The following is a 22310-nucleotide window of genomic DNA, read 5'->3' as shown; positions in this document are numbered from 1 at the left end:
GTGACAATGTAGACAAAGCTGATATACAGTTACCTAAGTCAGGTAATGAGTACATTTCTTTTTAGGGCAGTGTCACCCTGCTGTCTTCCAGTTTGTCCCCTCCCAGCCTCATCCACAAGTCGTATATGAGGGCCACTGCTATGTTTGTCCTTCCATTTCTGCGCCTCCCCTCCCCCTTACCTATCCAAAGACAATCATGAACTTTCCTGCCTAGGCTGGCTTTGGAACTGTGATCCTCAGATCTCAGCCTTCTGAGTCGCTAGAATGACAGGTGTGAGCCACCATGGCCCATTGATGTCTTAGCTGCACTGTGAGTGCATGCAAGGCTTTCACACAGTGACAGAAACGTCTCAACATATCCTTGTCAGTGACTATCTTTACTCCCTGGGCCTCCTCTGGGTATGGGACTGTGTGTTCCCACAACAGTACCTGCCCTCAGTACCAACGGAAGGCTTAAATACTATGTGTTTTGTTCCCGGTACCTGAGAGATACTCAATGGGTTAGCTTTCCTGCTTTCCAAGAGAGGCAGCGTCGGTGGGGACCGCCATGTGCTGCGTCCTGAAACCCAGCTTCCTTCCAGCCTTACCGGATTTTCAATACCTGGCTGGGGGACCCGTCCAAGAACTTGCTTCTGAGTGAGGTAATCAACGTCATCAAGCGTGAGGACCTGCTGAACAACGTGACGCACGCGGGGAAGGCTCTGCTGGCCGGGCTGTTGGACCTCCAGGTACCCTCCCGCCCCCACCCCTACCTGGAACCTGGCACTACCCTTCTGGCCTTACTGCTTCTTTGATCTCTCTTGTCTCCCCTTGCAGGCTCGGTACCCTCAGTTCATCAGCAGGGTAAGAGGACGAGGCACCTTCTGTTCCTTTGACACTCCAGATGAATCCACGCGGAATAAACTCATTTTATTGGCCAGAAACAAAGGTAAGGTGGGCCGGGGAGGAGGACAGGGTACGCACCGTTCCCCTGGGCGGTCTGAGGAGCCCACAGGCCTAACCTGCTCTGGCCCTTCCCTCTAGGTGTGGTGTTGGGGGGCTGCGGTGACAAGTCCATCCGTTTCCGTCCCACACTGGTCTTCAGGGATCACCACGCTCACCTCTTCCTCAATATTTTCAGCGACATCTTAGCAGACTTCAAGTAAAGAAGCCATTTCCACGGCACGTGGAGGAAGCTCCAAGCGCAACCGTTGTCAAATTGATTCGTTTGCCTAATTCATGTTTTCACTTAAAAAGTTTCGGAAGCAAGAAGAGCATAAATGAAAGGTTATTTGTGTGTAGGAGATGGTGGTGGCTGAGATGAGTGGGGGGGAGGGAGAGAGAGGGAGGAGACGGAGAGGCTGCTCTTGATTTTTCCTCTTTGTACAACTAATGATCCCATAGGTTAAACTCCAGAAACTCTGCTGCGATGGTGATGCCATTGAACTGTGAATTCTGCCCTGGATGGTGTCACTAAACTCTGTTTTGCCTGCTAAATGCCAGCCTAGACCTGGGGTTGTAGCGCGGGCTGTGGGAGAGCTGCAGCCTGAGTGTTTACTTGACCCCGAGAGTTAGAAGCACAAGGCCAAGGCTAAGGGGACACAAGACCACTTATCTTCTCTCCCAGGATCTCTAGGTTTCTGACCTCTGATTCCTGACCTCTTTACATCTTTTCTCCAGCTTTGGTTCACCCACCTTCTTTCTGTCCTGTCAGAGGGGGTCACTGCAGGACTGCAATTCTTGAGGGAATGGAAAGTGCCCATGGGAGAGTAATCTTAGATTCAAGGTGGTTTCTTTGAACTTGCCCCTGAACTCAGAGCTTTTCCTGAGATGCCTGAGTTTGGGGATTCATCACCAGGCTGGAGCACAGGCTGCAGCCGTGGGTACTGAGCGTCAGCTGGGAGGAGAGGGAGGAGAGATGATCCCTGAACGGACTTAACCTCAGATGCTCTTACAAAAGCACCTGACCCTCCAAAGCAAGCCAGTCTTGAGTGGGCAGACGGAGAGAGGACTGGTAGGTGGTCCCTTGAGCAGAGGGTACTCCTCTGCCCTCTCCCACCCCATTCCAGAGCCTTGAGGACTCTTAGAGGATGGGCATGTCAAGATTCTGGTTCAGCATGCTGTGCTCTTAATAACCCATCTGTGAGAGGTAGAAGCCCTCACATGCTTCTCCCAATATTCAGACAAACCCACCGTGGTGGGTCAAACTCATCAGCATTGTCAGGTTTGCGAGGAGGTGGGCCTCCTTTTGGCAAGGCCTGGCTCATTCCAGGGTATCATTTCTCCATTCGTCATTCACTCACTCTTCATACCTTCATGAAACACCCAGGCCACCCCAGACCCTGTGATGAGCACCGAGAATACAAACATGAGCTCTCAAGGGACAGGTCCTTAAACCAGTGAGCCAATCAGAGGCAGGAAGAGTGTTTCTGAAAGGGAGCAGTGTGTACAAAGAGCCATCAGTTCTAGCTCTGGAGAAGCAGATTCCAACCACAATCGCTCAAGGTTCAAGACATTTAACCAACAAGAAAAATGCCAAAAACAATCCCAAATTCCTTCATTGGCTGGAATCTGGCCTCTCCTGGGACATTTTTATAGGTATTCAGTAAGGCTTTTGGAGTCCAAGGTTTTAAGTCAGGGCCTCTTCAGATATTTTGTTTCCATTGGCAGAGAAATTCAAAACTCCCTTCCTCTGAAAAGTTATTTCCAGATACATAATTCACTCTTACCCAGAAGTTACTTCTTATTTAAAAAAAAAAATTAAAGCCAGGCGCTGGTGGCTCATGCCAATAACCCTAATTACTCAGGAGGCTGAGATCTGAGAATCGCAGTTCAAAGCCAGCCCAGGCACAAAAGTCAACGAGACTTTTATTGTTTTTTTAATTGTATTTTCCATAAGGCTCTACTCGACAGTTAACCACCAGAAAACTGGAAGTGGCGCTGTGGCTCAATGTGGTAGAGTGTTACCCTTGAGCTGAAGAACTCAGGGACAGTGCCTAGACCCTGAGTTCAAGCCCCATGACCACCCCCCCCCCAAAAAAAATTAAGTCATTTAATTACAAGTTCTGTTCAAATTGGGGTACAGTGTCCTTGAGACTACCTTTTTGGGGCTGGGAGTTCAGCTGGATGAATTTCAAGAAGCAAGCTCACAATTGTAGAAACGTAAAAGAGGTTGGTAGTAAGCCGGAAAACCTGAGAGGCTGCTGTCCAGGGCTGAGCCCTGGAACCAGCATTGCTGGGACTGATGGTCTGGAAACCAGCCATCAGACATTAGTGCCATAGTTTAGTACATGTCTCGAGTGAGTCTTGTCTCTTCCAGAATACCAAGTCCAATACTAGCCAGTCTTAGCACGTTCTGTCTTTTATTATAAATTGTGTGGGTTTTTTTAAATGATTTTTACTGATGCTAAGTAACCATGCAAAACTGTGCACAATGTTGATGTATCTATAAAGCTATACCTACCTAGCTCTATCTGTCTCTCTGTATCAACTCATGGTAGAAACCATAGCTAGGACTATTGCAGACTTAAACGCATATGAAGTGATCTTGTTTACCATACTTCATTGACAGTGCCAATAACTACAGAAATGTAACATGTCGCCAATGACCAGATGTCTCAATGTCACTGATGACCAGATGCCAATTCTGTGAATTAAATCTGTTTCCTGTGTTCATCAGTACTCTTGAATTAAAAAAAAAAAAGATATTTATAATGGAGTCATTAGGGTGAATGCAGATTTCTTTGGGCTGGAAATAGTTTTGTTATAATTATTTGGTAGGTGTTGATGAAAGCATGTATTGTACACCTCTGAGAGACAACTTAGGGCATGCATCCTACCGGCTTGTTGCCTGGGGCTCAGGAAGACACACAAGGCCATTTGTCCTGTTGGCTTCATTAAGGACAAGCCATATAAAGGGAAGGACATGAGGATGGATGCAGGATGTGAACTTGGAGTCCTAACAGAAGTAATGCTAGTGTTTACAACAGGTGCTTGGAGTGAAGTAGCATGAAGCATTGGAGTTGGGAGCAGGGATCTCCCCCCACCACAATGGCCTGGGGCCTGCATGAAGACAGCAATAATATGATAATGGGCTGAGAGAGAAAGAAATCCAGAATCCCAGAGGAAGGACAGCTGTCCTGCATGTTAGGTACACTTAGCAATCACCTGAAAGACCGTTAAAAAAATCCAGGGCCAGGAGTGTGGCCTAGTGGTAGAGTGCTTGCCTGGCATGCACCAAGACCCGGGTTCAATTTCTTGGTACCACATACATGGAAAAAGCTGGAAGTAGTACTGTAGCTCATGTGGCAGAGTGCTAGCCTTGAGGAAAAGTGTCCAAGAACAGTGCCCACGCCCCGAGTTCAAGCCCCAGGACTGGCAAAAAAAGAAAAAGAAAAACAGAAAAGACAAAAATAATGCTAGCTGGGCTTGGTGGTTTCCACTTGTGACTCCCCCACTCAAGAGGCTCAGGGAGCCAATTCAGGCTTCCTACTGAAACCCTATTTGAAGAACGCCAACAACAACAAAAAAAACTAATGGTTAGGGGGCTGGGAGTTTGGCCTAGTGGTAGAGTGCTTGCCTAGCATGCACGAAGACCTGGGTTCAATTCCTTGGTACTATATACTTAGAAAAAGCCAGAAGTGGTGCTGAGGCTCAAGTGGTAGAGCTCTAGCCTTGAGAAAAATCCAAGGACAGTGCTCAGGCCCTGAGTTTAAGCCCAGGACTGGCAAAAAAAAAAAAATTAATGTTTAGGCTTGACTTCAAGGAAGTCAGATTGTTTTGAGTCCATAATCACATAATCAAGCATCAGGTTGAGGATGACTAGAATAAAGAAGCAGCGTGGATGCTCTGTGTCTGGATGACCTTCGGCCATTTCTCTGCCTACCAGATCTGGGTAACCGTAGTAAATGCTGTTTGTTGAAGTGTCTTCTGGGATGAAGCAATGCTATGTTTAAGGGCTTTTTTTAGGAGGTCATTTAGTCCTCTCAGCGGGAGGGCAGTTACCAGGCTGGCAGTCAAGCAGGCAGGAAATCTGGAACACAAGCCGTATGTTTTACCCCCGCATGCTGCTGCTACGTGTGTGTCCTGGGGTTTGAACTTAGGGTCTGGGCGCACTCTCGGCTTTTTCCCTCAAGGCTGGTGCACTGCCAGTTGAGGCACAGCTCTACTTCCGGCTTTTTTGGTGGTTCAGTGAAGATACAGGTCTCATAGATTTTCCTGCCTCAGCTGGCTTCAGATCTCAGCCCCTGAGGAGCTAGGAGACAAGGGGAAAGCCAGCACTGCACCCGACTTCTGCTCTTTCCACTTAAGGATTCAGCCTATTTCTCCACCGCAGGTTGCAGCCTAACTGGTGCCAGGGTATTTAAACCGTTCATCAGTAAAACGAATGCTTTGTCCCCAGAGTTGGTACAACCATGGCCAGATGGTATCAGGCATAGGCTCTGCCTGATTAACTCTAATCAAGCAGGGTTTTATAACTGAAGGCAGGCAGCATCAAAACAAGGCCATAAAAGTTGGACTCTGCCTGGGGCTCAGAAGGCCCCTGTTGCTTTTTCCATCTACAAACTGGTACATCCTGAAGTCCTAAGACAGTAACAAATGAGAAGCTCCCACTTGGGTGGTTTGGGTCATTCATCTCGAGAATGCACAAAACCTGGGGGGTTAATGATGGGCTGGGGGGGGGAATGGACACTTGGCCTGAGGAAAAGAGAAGTCTCATTTTGCTAACAGTAGGTAGGAAGGACAGCAGATCTCACCCTACTCTATGTGGCAAGCAGTAGAAGCTTGCTTGATACACCACAGACCACCCTGCCCGCAATCTCTACCACACAGTGCAGCCTGGAGAGTGGGGCAAAGTCCAGATAGCTTTCTACTAACAGAATAAAGGCCACACAAGGAAGGACAAGTATGTCACCAGTGCTGGTCACCCGCTGTGCCTTTCCTAATGTGTCATCAGCACTTAAGTCCAAAATGGAAATCCAAGCCTGGGAAATTCCTCCATAGAAAGCAGGCACCAGGCCCAGCGCTGTGGCTCAAACTGGTAGAGTTGAAGAGCTTAGGGACAACACGCAGGCCCAAAGTTCAAGCCCCACAACCTACAAAAAAGAAAAAGCTGGCACAGGAGAGAAGGGATAAGAGAGACCAAGGAGTACAGCAACATTCTTTATTGGGTAAGGTCAACGACACACGTTCATTTTTTCAGTCATGGGGCTTGAAGTCAAGACTTGTGTGCTATCCCCAAGTCCTTCTGCTCAAGGCTAGTGCTCTATCACTTTGAGCCACAGCTGCATTTCCAGTTTTCCAGCCGCCTGGGCTGCGCTACAAGTGCCCAGCTCCTTTTTCTTAATAGCTCCCTGGTACTCATTATTATTATTATTAACACTCCCCAAGGCCAGGAGTGTGGCCTAGTGGTAGAGTGCTTGCTTAGCATGCACAAAGACCCAGGTTCGATTCCTCAGTACCACATACATAGAAAAAAGCCAGAAGTGGTGCTGAGGCTCAAGTGGTAGAGCTCTAGCCTTGAGAAAGTCCAAGGACAGTGCTCAGGCCCTGAGCTTAAGCCCAGGACTGGCAAAAAAACAAAAACAAAAAACACTCCCCAGAGAATTGAGAAGGCCTAACCCTTGAGAAGTGAGAAGGAATGATGTACTTGCTCACACTGCCCTCTGCTGGCCATGTGGCCATGCTGGTAAGGCTATTTTTCACTTCCGTGTGTGTGTGTGTGTGTGTGTGTGTGTGTGTGTGTGTGTGTGTGTGTGTGTGTGTGTGCATGCGTGCGTGCGTGTGTGTACGCACATGCAGCAGTCCTGACACTTGAACTCAAGGTCTGGGCACTGTCCCTGAACTTCTTTTTTTTTGCCAGTCCTGGACTTGAGCTCAGGGCCTGAGCACTGTCCTTGGATTTTCTCAAGGCTAGAGCTCTACCACTTGAGCCTCAGCACCACTTCTGGCTTTTTTTTTTTCCTATGTATGTGGTACCGAGGAATTGAACCCGGGTCTTCATGCATGCTAGGCAAGCACTTTAACCAGTAGGACAAACTCCCGGCCTCCCTGAACTTCTTTAAGGCTAGACCTCTACCACTTGAACCACAGCTCCACTTCTGCCTTTTTGTGTGAGTGTGTGTGGGTGGGGGGGGGTAATCTGGGCTGGCCTTGACCCACAATCCTCAGATCTCAGCCTCTCAAGTAGCTAGGATGACAGGTAAGCGCCTGGCACCAGTGCCAGGCATGGGATAGGTGCTCTTAGGATTTGGGCAGAATCACTGAGTGACTTGGGAGTGTGCAGGAACAAATTGCCATTAATTATATGCTTTCTCTGCTTCTAAACACCACTTTTTCACCAGACACCAGTGGCTCAAACATAGAAAGGAACACATGTAAAAGATGGAGACCTGGCTGGGCACGGTGGCTCATGCCTGTAATCCTAGCTACTCAGGAGGCTGAGATTTGAAGACCAAGATTCAAAGCCAGCCCCAGAACAAAAGAACTCGACTCTTACCTCCAACTAATGGCTAGAAAACAGGAAGTGGGGCTTGGCTCAAGGGTAGGGTGGTAGCCTTGAGCTGAAGAGCTCAGGGACAGTGCCCAGGCTGAGTGATGGAGATCCTGCAAACGCAGCCAGAAAGCAGCCCAGCGCCAAGGTGGACAGAGAGCACTGTTAAATGGGTAGATTTTGTTTGGATAGAAATGTTTTAGAAGTGGATACTGTGACGGAGGTACAATACTGTGGATGTGCTCCGTGTCCTTGAACTGTACATTTTAGAATGTTTAAAAGAACACATGTTAGCTGCATCTCATTATAATACAAAAAGGCTAGGAGGCTGGTAGAGTGCTTGCCTAGCATGCACAAAGCCCTGGGTTCGATTCCTCAGTACCACATACACAGAAAAAGCCAGAAGTAGCCCTGTGGCTCAAGAGGCAGAGCGCTAGCCTTGAGCAAAATGTGTCCAAGGACAGTGCCCAGGCCCTGAGTTCAGGCCCCAGGACTGACAAAAAAAAAAAAAAAGAGTGGGGGAAGAAAAAGAAAAAGGCTAGAAAGTTATACAACAAAACATTTAATTGTCAGCTTTGAGGTGGCAAGATTAGAAAGGTCAGGCCTTCCCTTTACCCTGGTACAAACCATAGAATGAACATGTATCGGGAAAGACACACAATAGCATTAGGGGCCCCAGAGTCTTGGCTGAGATTTGGGATGAATGTGCAGGATGTAGGGAAGTAATGTCCTGACTGGTATAATAGATACACTCTGGGATCCATCCAGCCCCTTCTATTTCTGGGCACTACATGGTACCCAGCTCAGGACTCTGCAAATCCTTGCTGGTGGCCAGAATGCTTCCCTCTCCAACCAAAGGCCCAGGGTTTGCTAAAGTTTAGTGTCTACAAAGCATGTGGCATTCGTTGTTTGCTTGCTTTGTGGTGTAGGGGATGAAAGCCCAGGGTCTCTTGGGTGCTGGGCAAAGTGCCATACCACTGAGCGGCACTACCACAAGCCAAGCATCGCATGAGCCAAGGCTTTCCCACTGTACAGATGTGAAAAATAACACTAAAGCAAGGTACTGGTGAGGCACACCTATAATCTCAGGAAACTGAGATTTCTTAGTTTAAAGCCAGCCCCAGGCAGAAAAGTCCAATTAACCAGAAAAAAAAAGACAGAAGGAGCAGTGTGGCTCAAGTGACAGACTAACAGCATTAATTGAAAAATAAAAGTAAGAGTACATGGCTCTGAGTTTCAGCCAAGGGAGGGAAGAGGAGGGGAAAGGATGGGAGGGGAGAGGAGATATGTGGCCACGTACAGTTAAGGTTTTCTCCCCTAGGCCTTGTGGATTGCTTCATCTCAAGATGAATCCCCAGGAACCCCCTCCCTCAGCTGTGTCAGAGATCCAGGCTGCCAAGGGCAAGGCACCACTGTTCACTTAAGCGTGCCCAGTGTTCCAAACACCTGTGAGAAGCGCTCTCTGTCCAGGATGCGTCCATAGCGCAGAGTGAGGTAGAAGGTCTGCTTTCCGCTGTACTGCTGGATGCGCATGAACAGATCCTGGGGCCGGTCCCGGGTCTCCGTCAGGGGCACCACATCGGCCACAGGACAGTATGTATCCTGCCGCCTGCCCCAGAAGGTCAGGTGGGCCACCCGCAGCAGGGTGCAGGACTCATTCACGTACAAGATGCCCACCAACCTCCGGAAGAAAGAGCTCATCCAGTAGAGCATGACCAGGGCGAAGCTGGCAACTCCGCCCACCAGACACATGGTGGTGTGCGTCAGGAGGCCCTGGGAGTAACTGTACAAGGCTGGAGGCAGGGCCACCACGGTCAGGGTGGTTTGTGCCAGCTTCAGCCGGGATATGAACCCAAAGGCTCTGATGGAACCGAAACGGTAAACCATCTGGAACTTCTCAGACTCTAGACCTGGTGGTTTCCCTGCTATGTTGGGTGGGCTACTGCCCACACGTCTCCTGGGATTGTCCTGCACATGGCAGCACCAGAGTACTCGCAGGGGCCTTCCCCAGGCAGCCACGGGCTCCCGCAGCCTCCGCATGGCCCAGAGGAGAGCAGCCTGGAAGGAAGAGAAGACATGTCTCTTATGGAACTCAACCATACTAATAACATGATGAACATCTATCTACACAAGCATTCTCTGGCTGACCCTGCCAAGTCACCGCGATGATCGCCTAAGATAAAAGCCAGCTACGTGCTTCACTTCATGCAGGCTTCACAAATACTATTCTGGGCAGGCATCGCTACATCTATTTTACCACGAACTGTGCAAGGACAAGCCAGAATAAAGGGAGTAGAGATGAGTCTCAAACTGACCCACTTTCACTTAAACCCAATAGCCTCCTCTCTCATAGGAGGGCATACCAACACTAGACAACACTAGAACCATTCGGTACTGGCAATAAATAACTCGTTTCCACTCCTCTTCACCTTGAGATGACACTCCTTTGGGGGCAGTTACAATAGAAGGCAACAAGATCCCCTTAGAATAACCTTCAGGCCCGGGCAGCTGCAGACCCTTTAATCTGCCACTTGGGCAGCAGCCATAAATCCTAGTCTGTCATGATTTAGCCCCTGGTCCACACCTCCAGGGTCTCCGCCTCCTATGCTTGTAGGTTATATAGATCAGACAAGAGCCGGCACTCCTCTCTTGTGAGAACAGGTCTTGCGGTCTCTCTGCTGGTAATAAACTTCTGTTTTTGCCAGTCCTGGGGCTTCGACTCCGGGCCTGGGCACTGTCCCTGAGCTGTTTTTGCTCAGTGTTTGCATTCTCGTCCCTGGAGCCTCGGCATCACCTCCAGCTTTTCCTGTTTAGGTGGCACCCAGTGACTGAACCCAGGACTACACGAACGCTAGGCGAGCACTCCACCCCTAAGCCCCGGCCCCAGCAATAATGCACTTTTCTCTGTGCCTGGATGTTTGCAGGGTTTTCTGGCAAGGTCTCAAGTCCTGCTTGTTTTTCCACTGGAAATGAAGGTGTCACCTGGTTGGCACACGCCTGATTGAAATCCAGGCAGCCGGGAGGCTGAGGGAGGAGGAGGCAGCCTCCCCTGCGCACAAAACAACCCAGAAAGGGCGCAGCGTCACTCACTCCTTCAACAAATACCTGGGGAGGAGGCTCACGCTCCCGAAATATGAAGCATGCGAAACAAAAGTCAGGAACTCGGGGACAAACACGGTATTCGTCACTAGTTTCTTACCATGGCCGTCCTTTCGCCACCGCCGGAAGTGAACCCCACGTGTCTCCGCCTACTCCAGCCCAACCCCAGCCAACTACTAAGGGCGCGTGCGCACACGTAGTTGGTACGTATGGCGCACGTTGCATTTTGGGATTTGTAGTCCCAGGACTCTGGCAGCCGTGGGCCCCAAGGCTCTGTAGTAGCCGCGGGATCCTCCTTTCCCAACATGCCCTGCGGCACACGCGTTTAAGGGGCGGGACCCGGAAGTTCCGGTTCGAGTTCCGATTGGAGTTGCTGCCGCCAGCGCGTCCTGTCAAGTAAAGCCGCCGGAGGTGGTGGAGATGGCAGCGTCGGGTCCCGCGCTCTGCCTCTTCGACGTGGATGGGACCCTGACGGCCCCGCGGCAGGTAAGCTGCTCCCGGGAGGATGGAGGATGACGGCGGGAGATCTCCACCGGGCCCGGGCTGACCACTGGTCGGTGCGGGATCCGCCCCCACCCCACCCCACCCCCGCCCCGGTCCCAGCCGGTCCCAGCCCGGGGCTGAGGCGGAAGCCTTGCCGGGGAGCTCTAAGACGGGACGAGGCCCGGACACTGTTATTTAAGATCAGGAAATCGGTATGGTATCGGGTGCACCCGGATTGGAACCCAAGCCCAGCTCCCCTACCAGCCGCCCAAGGGCCGGGCCGGGTGGAGTTCCGTGGCCCGGGACTTAGGTTTTCGCATCTTGGTAGCCGTGATCCCGGCAGTTCACCTCTCGGAAACGCCACAGCTTCAGCTTGAAATGGGGGCCCTTCCCTGTGGGCCCCCCCCCTCCCCAGGGTGTCTCGAGGGTCTGGTGAAATCATGTAAGTTCAGATTCGAACTCGGATTTTAGGATGTTATCAGCAGCCTCTGCCATGGACCGCCGTGCTATAGAAAGCCCTAGGTCATTCCAGGCGACCCACTGAGACCCTCTTCCCCATCTCGCTTCCTTCTAGCGGTTAACATCAGCTTTGTCACGGGGCTCCCCGTACTCTCCTTGGCACGCAGCACAAGAGTCTTTTAAGACTTGAGCCTGGACCAAATGACCTCATTCGCCTCCGCTCCTATTCCACTCCTTTTAGTGAAGTGCCCTCTAGAAAGCCTCTTGTCATGTGTCCTGACACTCAAGTGCAGGGTTTCTGGGTCACAGTTTTTATTCATCAGATGATAACTCTACATTCCCAAGGGCCGAATTATACGAAGGCCTTTTCTAACCCTGAGATTCAGTGATCAACATACACTTGTGAATTATTGTAGGTGTATTGTCTGTATCTGGCTACAGCAATATTTCTTCCTTCCTTCCTTCTTCCTCCTTTCTTCTTTATAAAAAGAGCTGCCTAATTTGAACCAAGGCCTTAGCACATGCGCCCACCCCTCTAATCCTTTTTCACCCAGTGTGGGACTCCTTGTCTCCCTCCATCTTTCATCCCAGGTAGGGGTAGTTTGTTATTAGTATTGTAAAAGTAAGGAAACTGAGCCAGGCGCCAATGGTTCACACATGTAATCCTAGCTACTCAGAAGGCTGAGATCTGAGAATTGGGGTTTGAAGCCAGCCTAGGCAGAAAAGCCCCTGTGAGACTCTCATCTCCAATTAAAAACTTTTAAAAAAAAAAAAAAAGTGGCGCCATGGCTCAAAGTTGTAAAGTGCTAGCCTTGAGCAAAAAAGCTCAGGGACAGGGTCCAGGCACTAAATTCAAGCCCCAGAACTGACCCAAAAAAGAGTAAGGGAACTGGAACCGATTTGCAATTCTGACATTGAATTCACAAGGCAGACCTAATGGAAGTTCCTCAAGAGCGTTATGTGTGGAAGCTCCTCCAGATGCGGGTATACTGTCAGAAAAGTACTGGTGTGGTGGCTCACGCCTGTCATCCTAGCTACTCAGGAGGCTGAGATCTGAGGATCAAGGTTCAAAGTCAGCCCCGGCACAAAAGGACCTGAGACTTTTATCTCCACTTAACCTCTAAAAAACAGGAAGTGGGACTTGACTCAGAGTAGGGTGGTAGCCTTGAGCTGAAGAGTTCAGGGATTGCGCCCAGGCCAAGTTCAAGCCCCAGGACACACAGAAAGAAAAAGAGTACTGGTTGGCGCCCAGAATCAGGATATCTAAGCATAAAGTGTAATTCACATGACCAAGAATATGTTCCCTTGAAACAAAGATAAATGATTTTAACACTTAGGAAAAAGAAAATTATCCTTTAGAAAGTTTTTTGTTTTGATCTGTTTTTTGTTTGTTTGTTTTTGCTTGAACTCAGGGCCTGAGCAGCTAGAGCTCTACCACTTGAGCCACAGCACCACTTCCAGCTTTTTTCTATGTATGTAGTACCAAGGAATCGAACCCAGGGCTTCATGCATGCTAGGCAAGCACTCTACCACTAGGCCAAACTCCTGGCCCAAGAAGCTATTTTTTTTTCCTATGGGCTGGGAACTACAGTTATGGGCTGTATTATGTAGCAAAGATCTTTTCATCACACAGCCTTTCCCTCAATATATGTGTATTCTCAAATATTTGATGAGCACAAAGCAAACTGGAAGGGGAAGAACAGGATATGTTTTATTGCTGCTGTAACAGGATATGACCAATGAAGGTTAAATCTGATTAGCATGGGTGGCACAAATCACTGTTTCAGCAGGAGGTTTTTCTTTTGTGCTGAGTACTTTGCTTAAAATGCCATTCCATCTAAAACAATTGAGAGAACAAAAGCTTTCAAAAAAAAGGGCCTGTAAACCCACATGAATCATTGGAGCATTTAAAATTTTTGATGAAACATGAATCACTGAAAAGAAATGCACAGAAAATCTAGATCTAAAAAATAGTCCACACCTCCCTGTTAACTTTATCTCTACACTTCTTGTCAGTGGTCATCATAGTGTATCTCCCTTTTCATCTTAGCCTGCATTCCTTAAGGGCCAAAACTTTATTTGTAACCACAAAGTCATTACCACAGCTAAGAGCTTACCATCAGACAGTAAATACTGGGACACTCTGCAGACCACACAGCCTGCCACAACTGCTTGTCTCTGCTTTGAAGCCATAGCTATCTTGTACACGAGCAGATGTGGCTATATTCCCAGCATCTTACATAGTAATAGTAAGATCCTGTCTCAAAAAAAACCAACAACAACAACTAACTAAGCAAACACAACAGCTGACAGTGTCATGCGTACAACTTGTAATCCCAGCCACCCAGGAGGAGGAGACAAGAGGATTGCTTGAGCCCAGGAGTTCAAGGTCAGCCTGGGCAACATAGCAAGACATCCTGCCTTCTCCTTCCCCCATCTCTAAACAACAGCAAAAAGATAGAACAATACACAACTACTCATAAATTCCTTATGTGTTTAGGTTTGGGTAAATGTATGTAAAATTTTCTAAGTTTATTCCAATATAAACTTAATAGTCAAAATTATATCTCACATACCTGAGTATGTATAGAAAGCTACAGACCAGGTAACAACTGGCTATATATAATAATAGGAGTTGGGTTATTTTATGGCTTATGACTGTTACATATTCCTCCTTGAAATGTAGAAAATTACGAAGGAAATGGATGACTTTCTACAAAAATTGAGGCAGAAGACGAAAATCGGAGTGGTAGGCGGGTCGGACTTTGAGAAAGTGCAAGAGCAGCTGGGAAATGATGGTAACCAATCCATTGCTAATTGCATTTTGTCAAAGATTAACTTCTCATGAGGATATTGGGCCCTGTCTCAAGCACACTCTGAAGTCCTCTCCATAAGCCATGCTTTCTGCTTCCTTGAGGAAGGAGTTTTCTCTGCCTTTGCTCCTCCTCTGCTTTTAATTCTTTCAAGTCCCAGAGTTGCTGGGCTATCCTTACCCAGATGAGGTATCCCCTCCGGGTCTAGGTTCCTCCTCCCTGTTGTCCTAACCGAGTGTTCCCCACGTTCCCGGTCGTGGGTGTTACGAATCACTAGACTCCCCACATGTACTAAATCATCTCCAGCTCGGGACCCTGGAAAGTGTCACTGGCTCCTTCCCTGCCAGGTTCAGATTCAGTACATCTCTGGGACCTGGGAACTGTGCTGTAGCAAATACTCCCAAAGATTTTGGTGCACCGCTGGTAATGGGTGTCTGATTTGAAGGAACACTGGTCCTGTGTGTGCCATGAATGCCAGGACTGGCTCTTTGGACGCCCTCAGAATACCTGGACTGGGAGAGATCGTGGGTGGGAAGATGGACCAATAGTTCTTTAAAACCTTCTTGTCGTGCTGGACATTGGCCCCAGCACTCAGATGGCTGAGTCAGGAGAATCTTCTTTACAGAACAAAACAAAAGGCACACACTTCTCACCAGAGTTCTGACATGTTGGAACCAGCTCCTCTAGAATGAGGCTTCTCAACCTCGGCATTATTGACATCTCGGGCCGCGTGAGTCTCTGCTATGATGTTGTCCAGAGTGTTGGCCACTGTCTTTGGTCTCTACCCACTAGATGCCAGTAGAGTACATGAAAACAAAGCTTTGCCCACATCCCCTGGGCAGCATAGGAAATGACTGTTCTGTGTGTCGTATCTTAGAGTACAAAGCTGTGTAGATTGCATTTACTGGATCCTAGTTTCTAGTAAAGTAATCCACTCAGTCCCTTTAAATCTCTCTGTTCCTGTTTACACCTAATTTCCTTGTAGACGCTCTGATTGGAAATACTATGAATGACATAACGGTGCATTAAGCCCCAGATATCAGGTCCGTCCGGTAGTGACCGCACTTCCTGCCTCTGGTAGTGTATTTACCATGTGGTCAGAGGTGGAAGAGTATGTTGTGCTCTCCAGAGAATGTGAAACAGAAAAGTCAAAGTACACAGCTAGTCAACAGCCAAAGGCCACATGCAGTGGGTCATTCACCATGTTAACTTTCAAGTGTTACATAGTTACATCCAAGGGACGCCTGGCCTGCAAATCTGCATTTTATCAAGTGCATAAAGGATATGTCGTGGTCTCCTCCATATCAGAATGATTACAAGCCTAACCTTAAAAAAAAAAAAGTTGTGATTCTCAGCCTGTCCCATGCTGATTTTTGAAAACTGAGAGCAGAGTTTGGAAATGCACCTTTTTGTCATGATCCTGCTACTGCTGGCTCATAATGTCGCTGAGGAACTGTGATGAGCCAGCAACCCCTTACAGGCCGGGATGCTGAAGGCTGGGACCCAGAAGCCCTCACCGCTCTCCTATCTCCAAGCCAGACTTCATCCTTCAGCTCTATATGCAAGGAACCCCACCCCACACACAGTGTGCTAAGATGAACGCATCTCTCCTAGTCCTTCCCAGAGTTCAGAGTTCAGGTGGTGGGTGTTAATCAAAATAGAAATGTAGACTTTACCTCACTGCATTCTGAGTTGTCTTTTGTTTTGGTTGTAGTGGTTGAGAAATACGATTATGTGTTCTCGGAAAATGGCTTGGTGGCCTACAAAGATGGGAAATTCTTGTGTAAACAGGTAGGCTCTTCAGTAAATGATCTACTGTGTCCTACCATGACAATGTTGTCTAGAGGGGTATTTGACATTGGACGTCTCTGGGGACATGCCAGGGAGCTGGGGAATGGGAGGGAGGGAATCTGAACTGCGTATTCTATGTTAAGATGTGAAATTTGGAACCATGAGGCTATTGTCTATTTTGGACTGGTCACTAAACTTTTATCATTAATTTTAGAGGGTGCTTTTGTCTAATATTTATTAAAATAGCAAACATGAGGCCTCATTGAAAGCAGCTTTATAAGGTACTTGGAGTTCTCACAGAAGAGAAAGCTGGAGCTTTCAAATATAATTTCAGTCATTGTCTGGTGCTGTTTTAATTGGATAAAAGCAACAGCAATAAGCGCTCTGGACCTTCCAAGGAGCCGTTTGCAAGGCAATAAACCCAAAACTCTTGAGTAATGAGGCAGAAAATGCTTTGAGCAAAGCCCTTGTGGTTCTGGAGAGGTAGAAATGCAGTGGAGTCACTGTCACTGTTGGGGGAGGGAGGGACCTGCTGCTGCAGCCTGTGGTTTTCCAGAAATAGAGGTTGAAAAACTGGTTTGCTGGAAAGCTGGTTGAAAACACTTCCGGCTTAATCAAGTAACTCCAGTGTTCTCTTCATGTAGAATATTCAAGGTCATCTGGGTGAGGCCCTAATTCAAGATGTAATCAACTACTGCCTGAGCTACATAGCAAAAATTAAACTCCCAAAGAAAAGGTGAGTTTGGGGCCGGGAGTTTGGCCTAGTAGTTAAAGTGCTTGCCTAGCATGCATGAAGACCCGGGATCGATTCCTTGGTACCACATACATAGAAAAAAGCTGGAAGTGGTGCTGAGGCTCAAGTGGTAGAGCTCTAGCCTTGAGAAAGTCCAAGGACAGTGCTCAGGCCCTGAGCTCAAGCCCAGGACTGGCAAAAAAAAAAAAAAAAAGAAAAAAGAAAAAGAAAATGAAAAGGTGAGTTTGCTTTGAGCACAGAGGCTCCACTGGAATGTGGACCGATGTCATTTGGTAGACTCAGGGTCATTTATACTCAGAGCACAGCACTTAAGACCTCTGCAGGCCTTTGGTTTAGGAATCTACCTCCTGCTTGTTTGAGATGCTCTTATCATCTCAGTCCCCTTTTGTGTGTGCTGGTACCGGGGCATGAACTCATTCAGGGCATTGTGCTGTATTCAGCATACTCGCTCACAGCTGGTGCTATACCACTTGAGCTGTACGTACAGTATAGCATTTTGCTAGGTATTCAGAGGTGGAGTCTCACTTTTCTGGCTTTGAACCTTGATGCTCCAGATCTCAGCCTCTGAGTAGGTAGGATGATAAATGACCCACTGGTGCTGAACTCCATTTGGAAAGGAGTAACGGCATACATGGGAAGACGGGAAAGTAGTAAACAGGAGCTCACAGTGACGATTGGTGACTTGGCAGAGATGATTTCTTCCCAGATGTCAACACTCATTATGTAACCCGAATCACCAAGAGGAGAAGCTTGTTGCAGGTAGCGGCTGGCAGAATCCACAAAGCCTGCGCCTCCTGCTCACCCTTTCAGCTGGAGTGCAGCCCCCCCACACCCACACCCACACGTGGGAGGAGATGGGGGTGCTACCCGTGGGCTGATGGGTATTGCATCCCGGTTCCTGTTGGCATGTCATAATCTCTCCACAGTGAGAAGTTCCCCAGGTCCACTCTGTCACTAATTTGGACTAAGCATTAAGGGTAGTTTTGTTTAAAAAGGACAAGTCCTAATCCTGTCTCCAGCCTGTGGTCTGGTGGGAGACGCAGCTGGTGGAGCTGTAACTCCAGAGGGGAAGAGCAGCCTGCGAGCCCAGGACGCAGAACTGAGATGGTGACCGGCGTGTGCATGTCTTGTGCAGACGCCATTACGTACAGCTTGGGTCAGATAGATGCAGGAAGACCTCAGATCTTCAGGGGGAAACTGGGTACTTGATGCTTGACAGGCTGCTGCGGCCTGGTTCCTGAGAACTCAGAATTGCACAGCATGGTGATATGTCCTGGAGTTGGGGGAGACACAATGCTATTTGTCACCCTTAGGACAGGGAGCCCCAGGGCTGGGTCTTGGAGGAAGTGTCTAGGTGTCTTGTATGTTTTTTGCTATATCCTCCATGAGTGGAGCTGAGCAGGGAACGGGATCCAGTGTAGAGGCATTGAGTGTCTGCCACTCTCACTTCCTATAGAACCTTAAACAGTCCATTTCACTATCTCCACCCTCTTTGGAGTCCATTAACTTCCTTCTGAAGGAAGGTGCATAGAAATAGGCTTGCAGGTTCAGATAGGCCATCCTCAGCTCTGCACCTGCCATGGGCCTCTTAGCATCTCCTGTAGCTGGTGGCTGGAGGCCAGGACAGCATGGGATCCCTCGGTGACTCCAGGATTTACAAGCATCACCGCTGGAAGTCAGGAGATGTGTAGAGGGTGGCCTCTCAGAAAACACTGAAGTGTCGCTTGTCAGGATGATGCTCTAGTTTGGTCTACCTCACTTGTTATCTATTTGTTTATTTGTTTTTAAGCAATAGAATGTTAGCCAGTCACCAATGGCTCACACCTGTAACCCTAGCTACTCAGGAGGCTGATATCAGGATTGTGGTTCAAAGCCAGCCCAGGCACAAAAGTCCATGAGACTCTTATTGCCAATTAACCACCAGAAAACTGGAATTGGCGCCGTGGTTCAAAGAGGTAGAGCTCTAGCCTGAGGAAGAGCTCAGGGCCTGAGCACTGTCCTTGGGCTTCCCTCAAGACTAGAGCTCTGCCACTGGGGCCATAGCACCACTTCCAGCTTTTTCTGCATATGTGGTACTGAGGAATTGAACCCAGGGCGTCATACATGTTAGTCGAGCACCTTACCACTAGGCCACGCTCCTGGCCCCAGTACAGTGAGTGCATCTTGGTCATCGTTCTCCCCATTCCATTCTTTTCATTCTGGGTCTCAGTGCACATTAGATATATTTCAGGGCCCGCCATGTGCCCCAGCAGCCCCTTCTGTATAAAAAGCACCCGGCTGTCCCGCTCCTTTCCCACCTGTGACGCTGCGCCAGTGAGTAGAAATTTGGGGGACCATTCCTTTTTGCCTTCCTTCCCAGGGGAACTTTCATCGAATTCCGAAATGGGATGTTGAATGTATCCCCCATCGGAAGGAGCTGTAGCCAAGAAGAACGCATGGAGTTCTACGAGCTGGATAAAGTGAGTGCTGACATGCCCCAGACAGCAGCCGGACTTAGGAAAGCCACACGCACGGACAGTACCTAACGTAGCTTTTTTGTTTCTCAGAAAGAAAATATACGTCAAAAATTCGTCTCGGAGCTGCGGAAGGAGTTTGAGGGGAAGGGCCTCACGTTTTCCATAGGTAGTGTGTACACGCATGTGTCACACACTTTGGGGTCTCCGTTCGCCAGGAGTTGGTTGTGGGTGGCTAGCTAGTGAGGGTCCCCCTGGGCTCCGTGTGGAGGAGGTGGAAGGTGGCCGTGCAGGCTGTCGGGAGCAGGGCCCTCTCCGAATGGCTGAGACATCCCAGCCCCCCCCCCCCCCCCCCCCCCCCCCGCAAGGGGCTTCGGACATGGGTGTGACCCTCCATCCACACATCCCAGCACTCTTCCTGCCTGCACTTTGCTGGGCTCCGTCCCTTGGCCATTTTTGCTCAAGGCTTATGCGGTCCACTTCTGGCTTTTTCTTGGTTAATTGGAAATAAGAGTCTCATGAACTTTCCTGCCCAGGCTGGCTTCCCACTGCCATCCTCAGATTTCAGTGTCCTGAGTAGCTAGGATTACAGGTGTGAGTGCCACACCCCAGCGCTTTTTCTCACCCTCCTCACTGTGGCTTCCCTTTGTCTGCTCCCTTCCCGGCAGGAGGCCAGATCAGCTTTGATGTCTTTCCTGATGGGTGGGACAAGAGGTACTGCCTGAGACACGTGGAAAAGGACGGTTTTAAGACCATATATTTCTTTGGAGATAAAACCATGCCAGTAAGTGTGACAGACCATGTTTTTGCAGTTTGTTTCAATTGGGGCTTGAGGTTGGGAGGTCATGGTGATGAGGCTGTTTGTCCCTGGCTCAGGCTGCGTGCTGGCGTCTGTCCGCAGAAGAGCAGAGCCTCCAAGCTGGGACACCAGTGTCCCGGTGGAGGCCTGGGGCATGTTGCAGCACTCCAGTGTGGCTCTTCTCCTATCTCCTAGGGGCTCATGCCTCTGTGCTGTAAAACCCCTCTGCACTTCTGGAAATATCAGAAAGGGAGGTGGAGGGGGGGGCCCGGGCTCTGGAGGGATCAGGGCATCACAGGCAGAGTGTTGGGAGCTGTGCTGGGGACCCAAAACCCCAAGCCAGGGCCACAGTGAAAGGGGGAACTGAGCTGCCCCAGTGGGAAGGGCCGGCACCAGCAGGAGGGGGACATGGACACCTTCCCCAGAGCCACCCCAGGCAGCAGAGCCAGGCTCCCCCTGGATTAAGGTATCCATCACCATCTTGCAGAAATGAAAGCACTAGTGTGCATCTATAATCCGACTCAGGTGACTGAGGCAGGAGGGCTAAGTTCCAGGCCAGCCACCAAAATCCCGCCTCCAAACTAAAGCACCGGGTCTTCACTGTGGAGACTGGAATCTCCTTAGCCACACCCTAGACAGGTTTGGGAGCTGGGCCCTGGCCCACTCACTGCAGAAACCACGCCTTCAGCCTGCCGCCCTGCCTGGAGAGTCACTGGCAGCTTTGTCCAAGTTCCAGCACCAGTGGAAACAAACCGATGGCTGTGAAGATGCTGTCACTTGCCTCGTTCACTCTTTGCAGAATAATGAGCCTTAGACACGTCTTCACAAGAGTGACACGATGTCTTTCCTAAACATAATTATGTGTTCTCTGCTCACCTGCAGTTCAGGAGAAGGTTAAATCCCTTAGCCTGGGCACACTCCTGCGCTTCCTGCCCGCCCCCGTACGAGCCAGCTCCCGCAAGGCCTGGGACAGCGTGGAGCCATTTACAAATACTTGCCTGTGTCTTTACAGGGTGGCAATGACTATGAAATCTTCACAGACCCGAGAACCGTGGGCCACACGGTCGCAGCCCCGGAAGACACTCGCAGAATCTGTGAGGAGCTCTTCCCATGATGCTAGGGGAGGGATCCCCGCCCCCACCTGAGGTCACTCCAGGCCATATTCCAGTATCCCCAGCTCCTAGGCTGGCCGCTAGCTCACCAGTCACCTCCACTCTGACAGTCTTCACCTCCAGTGCAAGCAGCAGCCAAGGGGCACAGCTTTGGTGGAGCACTGTATTGGCACACTGAGAATGATTGCAGGAATAATTCGGAAACCACAGTCCCCTATCCCCCAGTGTGACAATGGCTCATGATAGGATAGGGTATCTGGGCTCTCCACTTGGTGGTAAACATTTAGGAAAGGGGCGCCATCTACAGTGACCCACCCAGGCCAATGGGAACTTCCCAGCATCTGACAGAGGCCAAGCAGTGTTGGCCAGATGGCTGGACACACCGATTTCCAGCCCCTTCCTGTTTATAAGCCGCAGACCTCGGCATGGCTTGCCACCCCAGTGGCTTGCTGAAGACAGCTGGCACCACAGTGTGCACCTTGGCCAGTTTGAGCTCCAGCCTGTTTACTCTCAGCTGCTTGGCTGCTGTTCCCTGGAGAGGGGGAGGACAGAGGACCCGGACCTGGCCTACCTTCTGCAGCTCCCTCAGAATGTCAGGCCTCAACAAGAGGACCTGCCCTGGGTATCCAGACAGGAGCCACTGTCCCAGCTGCCCGCCACCATCTTCCCAGGCCCAGAAGAGGAGCCCACACAGCAGGAAGAGCTCCCAGAACGGTTCAAGGGCCACTTCCAGGACTCAAAGCCCCTCCCCTCTGCAGGTTGGAGCTGGGGCCTGAGGCCTGGTACTATAAGGTGTGGCACATTAAAGGGATCTCACCACTTCCTCTTGCCATTCCTGTGTGTGCGTGCGTGTGTGTGTGTGTGTGTGTGTGTGTGTGTGTGTGTGTGTGTGCTGGAACTTGAACTTGAGGCCTAATGAGCTTAACTTTTTCATTCAAGACTGGCATTCTGCCAGGTGAACCTGCATTTCCATGACAGAGTGGGTGGTGAAGTGAGAGACTGGTAAGTTCTTTCCAGGGGCTGGAGAACCCCAGCTTGCAGCTCACCCACTCCTGCCCTCTGTGCTAACACCTCAA

General features: G+C 49.6%; 3 protein-coding genes across 3 annotated transcripts in view; 2 read left to right on the top strand and 1 right to left on the bottom strand.

Moving 5' to 3' along the window:
• The window catches only part of Abat (4-aminobutyrate aminotransferase), a 40739-nt gene extending 37052 nt beyond the window's left edge, over positions 1 to 3687 (top strand). Inside the window, exons 14-16 of the mRNA XM_090324880.1 lie at positions 582 to 728; positions 817 to 928; positions 1024 to 3687. Coding sequence (XP_090181006.1) covers positions 582 to 728; positions 817 to 928; positions 1024 to 1145 — 381 coding nt within the window. The 3' untranslated portion in view covers positions 1146 to 3687. The remainder of the gene's footprint in view (positions 1 to 581; positions 729 to 816; positions 929 to 1023) is intronic.
• Positions 3688 to 8017: 4330 nt separating this feature from the next.
• Positions 8018 to 9524, bottom strand: Tmem186 (transmembrane protein 186). The gene has a single exon (XM_090324555.1). It carries the CDS (start codon positions 9509 to 9511, stop codon positions 8888 to 8890), a length of 624 nt encoding a protein of 207 aa, XP_090180681.1. The 5' UTR covers positions 9512 to 9524; the 3' UTR covers positions 8018 to 8887.
• Positions 9525 to 10940: 1416 nt separating this feature from the next.
• Positions 10941 to 21788, top strand: Pmm2 (phosphomannomutase 2). The gene is made up of 8 exons (XM_090324961.1): positions 10941 to 11056; positions 14199 to 14310; positions 16040 to 16116; positions 16761 to 16852; positions 19230 to 19329; positions 19417 to 19492; positions 19992 to 20107; positions 21135 to 21788. Exons 1-8 carry the CDS (start codon positions 10991 to 10993, stop codon positions 21234 to 21236), a joined length of 741 nt encoding a protein of 246 aa, XP_090181087.1. The 5' UTR covers positions 10941 to 10990; the 3' UTR covers positions 21237 to 21788.
• The last annotated feature ends 522 nt before the right edge of the window (positions 21789 to 22310 follow it).

Source organism: Megascapheus bottae, chromosome 36 (genome assembly GCF_031878675.1).
Source record: "Megascapheus bottae isolate mThoBot1 chromosome 36, mThoBot2.hap1, whole genome shotgun sequence".
NCBI classification, from domain to species: Eukaryota; Metazoa; Chordata; class Mammalia; order Rodentia; family Geomyidae; genus Megascapheus; species Megascapheus bottae.
This window is presented reverse-complemented; position numbering and strand designations above follow the sequence as displayed.